Source organism: Papaver somniferum, chromosome 4, assembly GCF_003573695.1.
Source record: "Papaver somniferum cultivar HN1 chromosome 4, ASM357369v1, whole genome shotgun sequence".
Taxonomy (NCBI): domain Eukaryota; kingdom Viridiplantae; phylum Streptophyta; class Magnoliopsida; order Ranunculales; family Papaveraceae; genus Papaver; species Papaver somniferum.
Window position 1 is genome coordinate 54,095,753 of NC_039361.1, and position 6,082 is coordinate 54,101,834.

General features: G+C 35.6%; 1 protein-coding gene across 1 annotated transcript; it reads left to right on the forward strand.

Annotated features, from left to right (window-relative positions):
- The first annotated feature begins 288 nt into the window (after positions 1-288).
- LOC113275529 (phytanoyl-CoA dioxygenase-like) lies at positions 289-4,199 on the forward strand. Its single transcript, XM_026525058.1, has 9 exons — positions 289-762; positions 858-979; positions 1,125-1,185; positions 1,962-2,030; positions 2,167-2,285; positions 2,695-2,842; positions 2,944-3,088; positions 3,619-3,705; positions 3,890-4,199. Exons 1-9 carry the CDS (start codon positions 708-710, stop codon positions 3,933-3,935), a joined length of 852 nt encoding a protein of 283 aa, XP_026380843.1. The 5' UTR covers positions 289-707; the 3' UTR covers positions 3,936-4,199.
- The last annotated feature ends 1,883 nt before the right edge of the window (positions 4,200-6,082 follow it).

Consider the following 6,082-nt stretch of genomic DNA (forward strand, 5'->3'; position numbering starts at 1 on the left):
ACATTTTTATCTTGTCTAATTTTTTGTGAAACAATATAAATTATATATATATATATATATATATATATATATATTTAGAACCGATATTACACCGATATTTGAAACCGAGATCTCCCCGATACAATGTTGTCCCAGTGTACCGGTCCTCGGCCGAGACAAACCGGTATCCGATATTAACTACATTGATTCTAACGCATATTTCCCTTGGTGTAGGCCCGGTACATGTTTCCATATCTGAAAACCTTAGAAGGATTTTGGTAAAGCCTGGTTTGCTTGATCATGATAGGAACTTAAGTTAAGATTTGGCATGCTGGGTGAGTCCTTCTCTGGATGCGATGAAACCTGATTTTGAATTGTCTTATCTTCGTCCTGAGGAAGTATTTTGGCCTATCTACCCTGTTAGCATTTTGCAAGTCTCGATCTGGTCGTAAAGGTTGAAGCGTTTCGTCGTAAGAGAAATCTATGTTGAACTGTGTTTGAGGTTCGGACATGGAAGCTGACGCTCAGACATGATATTTGATTTTCGTTCAATAGAATATTTATTATTGAAAGTTTTAAACGGATCATTTTACGGCCGTAGATTTGGCTTTCCCAAAAATGAGTCGCTGGCATCCTTTGTCTTGGCTAAAGTCTATCTAAACTTTGTTTTGTAAGCTTAAATACTACTACCAAGGTCTATCAAGTCCAAAATATTTCCAGAAAAAAAGATGGGAATAACGGGAAATCTCACTCCACAGCAATTGGATTTCTTCAATAGTCAAGGTAATAATTAATACCAGAAACCTCAATCAAACCAAAAACAATCCCAAATTTCCTTTCTTCTTAATTTTTTTTTTTTTTTTTTTTGAATTTTGTAGGGTATATTGTAATAGAATCATTTGCAAGTCCTGAGGAAATCAATGGGATGAGAGATAGGATGAATGAGTTACTGGATGGATTTGATTGCTCTGTTACCTCCATATTCTCTACCAAAAACCAGGTTTTGATTTATTTTTCTTTCCATTTCTTTTTTATTCATATATAACCAAAGAAACAGAAAAGAAAATTCACAGTAAGAAACAGAAAAGAAAATTCACAGTTTATTGATTGTTGATTATTTTTTTTATTGTTATTTGTTTGTTCAGAAAGAATCGACTGATGATCACTTCTTCGAGAGTGCTGATAAGGTTTCGTTTTTCTTTGAGGGTATGTTTTGATTTCTTTCTGTTGTTTATTGAGTATTCCAATTTACTTTCATCTGATTTAGGGGCTTTTGATTGAATTATCTTGTTTAAGTTGTTAACTGGCTTGTTAATGTTGCTCAAGTTACACTACATACCCTAGTAACTGAGACCAGTGAGTATATAAATATAGGCTATAGAAGTATTTGTTATCCCAAATTATTCATAATTTCATTATACTGGAAGGGATTACGACATCATTGTCACAATCTTTTGTGGACAATGATAAAATGCCAACGACGTATTGCGCTATTTCTCCTGCCTTGTCTTGGGTATTTGAGATTTCAGCATGCATTTGTTGAAAGTACACTATTTAGTGTGGGAGTTGTTATATGGACCAGGGTAGTATATATTTTTATGACCTCTCATGAAGTAGGCTTGTCAAGTCTTAGTTTATTTAATTTGGCAATATAATGGAAGGGATAGGACGTAAACACAAAGTTGTATGATCGATGTATTACAATTTTTTTCTTCCAAGAGCACAATGTAGGAATCAACTTTAGCCTATAGTAACCCGGGCAAGTCAACAAGTACATGTTTGTCCTTCTTCTAGCAAATTTTTATCTTCTTCTGATTGCCTAAAACTGTTTTATTTCTATGGTTCTATAGCACAATGTGGAATTCAACTTATTTTCAATTAATCTTGTTCGCCATCTTCTTTTGTTGTGCCTGTAGCATATCAGTTACTTATGTTTGATTTCATTTTCTCACTTTCACAATCTGTATTCGTTCTGTTGGCAGAGAAGGCATTTGACGATGAGGGAAAACTAAAGCAGTCAAAGCAGCTCTCTATTAACAAAGTTGGACATGGTTTGTTTCTTTTTCCTTGTCTGAGTTTTAGAATCGGCTAATGTTGTGTAATTTATTATCACGGGAATTGAGTTCTTTTGACCAATACTAGGTTTTTTTGGTGTTAACTGAACCCTTTTGTGTGGTTATTGTGCAGCTTTGCACGAGCATGAACCAGTGTTCAAAAACTTCTGCAGTTCAGGGAAGTTACTGAGTATGCTAGTCTCACTGGGTTATAAAAGTCCAGCGATCATTCAGTCAATGTACATATTCAAGGTACCTTTCTACGCACTTCTTGTGGCAAAATGTTTTTAGGTTGTTTGAGCGTCTTGATTCTGTTGTATTGCTTAAAATCTCTCACCTCAAAGTATATGATGGGTAATGTTGATATGATTAGCTGGTAACATAAGCTTGATAACAAGCCTTCTGGATATCAGAATGCCAACTTTGCTCCTGACATGCTATCCTTAAGTTGTTAATACCTTTCTGTTATCACCATTGTTTAAGATCCTTCAGTAATTCACTTACAATGCTAATCTTACATAGAATTCGCACTCGTGCTCAGTGTGCCTTGTCTAATGTCCTTGTGTTGATTCCTTTTTCTGTAAAAGCTGGAATGCTTGGTTTATTCTATTTTCTACTATTACGGACATTAATATTATGTATCCTTTTTTTTTTTTTGCAGCAACCAGGTATTGGAGGAGAAGTAGTGCCACATCAAGATAACTCTTTTCTTTATACTAATCCCACTTCGTGCACGGGGTTGTGGTTAGCTTTAGAGGATGCAACAGTTGTTAATGGCTGCCTTTGGGCTATTCCTGGATCTCATAAAAGTAACTTTCCACTTTCCTGTTTTTAAATGGATTCTTTCTCCTTAGAGGATGAGCAGGTTTTCATGGTTTTACTCATCTTCTGCGTTGCTGGTCATTTACAGATGGCCTTGTAAGAAGGTTCATTAGAGATGAGAATGGGGTTCATTTTGATCGTCCCTCACCAGATTATGATCAAAAAGACTTCGTCTCCGTTGAAGTAAAAGCTGGGTCGTTGGTGGTCATTCATGGCGATCTTATACATCAAAGGTTAGTTAATTCGAGAATCTGCTTCTATATAGTTAGTAGTTTATATGTAATCCACTAACCTTAGTTTGTAGAAATTATTGTGTTACAACGATACGGATACGTGTACTAATACTCCAATACTTACTTCGACTAAATATTAGATATCAACAGCTGTCAAGATAAATCTCAATACCTTAATATTAGAAAATTTAGATATTTTACTAGATTATATAAGAAGTTTTAACTACTGTGACAAAATATTAGTTCCAAATCCGTCCACTGATCTTGCTCTGGACTTTCTTCCTTCTTATCCAGACTTTTTCTCTCCAGTGAGGTTAATCATACATATTATATGCATATATCTTGCAAATTCACTGCTTATATATCTATGTTAAGCTGATATTTATATTGTGTGTGCCGTATCCACGTATTTTAGTTTTTTATGTTGTCGTATCGAAGTAGCATATTGGATACAAGATACCGATACCGTGTCCGTATCGTTGTAACATAGAGTTTGTTATCTTACTTCTCCTGGTGATGGTGAATAACAGTTTTGAAAATCAATCCTCAAAATCAAGACATGCCCTAAGCTTGCACGTGGTTGATACGAAAGATCATGTATGGGCACCAGATAACTGGTAAGTCTTTTAATAATTCTTCCACCATTTCATTTTTGCACCCTATGATCGAAAGTGCAAACTTAGCTTTGTTTCAAATCCAGAAGTGAACTAATAATATCACAGTTCAGTAAAACTCAACGCTTCTTGTAGTAGTCTTCAAATTATTGTTTTAATGTGTTTTTAAATTCTCATTCTAATTCAGGCTCAGAAGAAGGGTGGATCCTGAACCTCTTTACATCTCGTCCTGATCAAACAGAAGTCTCTCGATCTTTGTTCACGAGATTTCAGTTGAACAAATCAGTATCTCAATAACTAAGTCTCTTAATTTGTTGACCAGGTGAAAGAAGTTTGTCATGCCTTTGTTGTAATCTTGTTTTATTCACTTCTTTTTAGTTTGAATCCTCCATCTGCAAATATATAAAGGGTAGTTGTAGACTTGTAGTAATGTACAGTACTCTTAGTTCACCTTTACCACCTACTCAATGATTTTACTAGGTGATTTTTAGACTGCATATTACCATTCGACCACATTTTGACTTGCTAGGCCGCTGGTCGTAGCCCCAAAGCCAAAACTGTTCAGGGCCTCGGAGATCTAGGCTTGATAATTAGTGGCATCATATGACAAGCTTTTTTCCCATTTTAGCTTAATATCGCCGTGTCTGTTTTTTCATGTTCAAATAGCGTACCGAATGTGTTCATGCCCATCCTTTATTACAAGGCAACTGTACGTGCCCAGCCGATTGAAGTTTTACATGATTCTAGGTTAACTAGGAACTTGGAACAATAGATGATTGCAGCACCACTTCTGGTCCCTGGGACCATTTTGATTCAACCCAGATGAGTTAATTCTGGTGCTAGCAGATTTTATAACCGAGTTTAAGATGATAGCAGAAGAGAATGTATTAGTTGAGAGAGAATAAGAGTCCAGCAACATTCAATTTCTTCTAATAACTTCTCTCCTGACAGCAGCAGAATGTCAGGCTTTTAGTTCAACCCTCGTGAGTTCACGGTTTACTAATGGACTAGTCCATTTCAACTGATCTTTTATGGGTGTTGCTAGTGCTCATATCCTATAAAAAATTAGCACCTGTCATTTTTGACTAGTATATCAGACAAAAAAAAAAATACACTTATTTTCAAATTCATTGCCTTTCATGAATTTTGTGTTTTTGGTATATCTGTTGGAAGTTTGATGTTATCAAATAGAGAGGACCACGTGAATATATGTTTATTGTTGATAAGTGCAACACAGAAATCTTCATTTCTCAGTTACTCCTGTTATGAACTGTGCGGTCTATTTTGGAATGAGCCAGGCAGGAATTTGAACCAGTGACCTCGAGTATGAGAGCCATTAACTGTTGATTGTGACAAGTTCCACGCGGTAATGCTAACCCTAATACTGGAAGTGTGAACCAACTAATTCTATTAGGTCAATGGTTTTAAGTGCACCTTATTCTGTCTCAGCACGTGATAACAAAACAGCTGATAGCTTTTATGTTAGTGGACTATTCATATTATCTCAGGAAGCAAAAGGTTAGACAATTAAACTGTTTGGCTCATAGGTTTTGTTACAAAATGCATCTTAATATCTAAGCTTATCAGGTTTCTCCTCTACTGTGGTGGTACTTGTCGTCTCCTAGCTTTAGGGTTTGAACAATTCTAAATCCAGCAATTCAATACCGATATTTGTAGAGCATGACATAGGAGCAGCGGATCGGAAACGATATAGTTCTGCATGATAATGTAAAGCCTATCACCCCATTCTATCAGTACCCTGCCATCGTTGATAATAAGGATAAAAGCATGTTCGAAAGGCTATTTAGGCACACTATACACAATTACACCTCCAGGCCATAGACATTGAGAGCATTCACGAGTTTTCAGCATGTCATTTGGTTTTGACGAATTTTAGATTGGAGATTTTACCATTAAAACATAAAGTAACCAAAACAATATACTAATGAAGTAATCATAAACTAATCATCAGTTCTTTCAGAAAAAATAAAAATAATGATGCACTAATCATAAGCTAGTAATAAAGATACTACTAGTATTAGAAGATTGGAAAAAGTTTTAAGGTCGGGTAACTCTCAACCACCAAAAGTTAAGCACAAAAATACATACTAATGATAAACTAATCATTCAGCTAGTCATAAAAGATTAGCTACGCTTATTTGGTTGTGAGAGAGTGTTGCAGTGCACTAGCACCACTGCATGCTTGAATCCTTAATGATGCAGTCATCATCACAACTTACACAGTGCAGGTAAGCTTTTATAGAGTAGTAGGGGTACTGTCTATAGCCCATAGTCTGATTTGTTGTTTTCTTATCTTATACTAGCTTAGCACCATTGGAATACAGCAAGGTATCTCCGCAAGATGATGAATTTAATCAAT

What these genes read in the sequence shown, in the direction of transcription:
- LOC113275529 (XM_026525058.1), top strand. Translation starts at nt 708, where the DNA reads ATGGGAATAACGGGAAATCTCACTCCACAGCAATTGGATTTCTTCAAT. An exon ending in GGCGATCTTATACATCAAAG is followed by an intron (nt 3,089 to 3,618) that starts GTTAGTTAATTC and finishes GGTGAATAACAG; the next exon opens with TTTTGAAAATCAATCCTCAA. An exon ending in GTATGGGCACCAGATAACTG is followed by an intron (nt 3,706 to 3,889) that starts GTAAGTCTTTTA and finishes ATTCTAATTCAG; the next exon opens with GCTCAGAAGAAGGGTGGATC.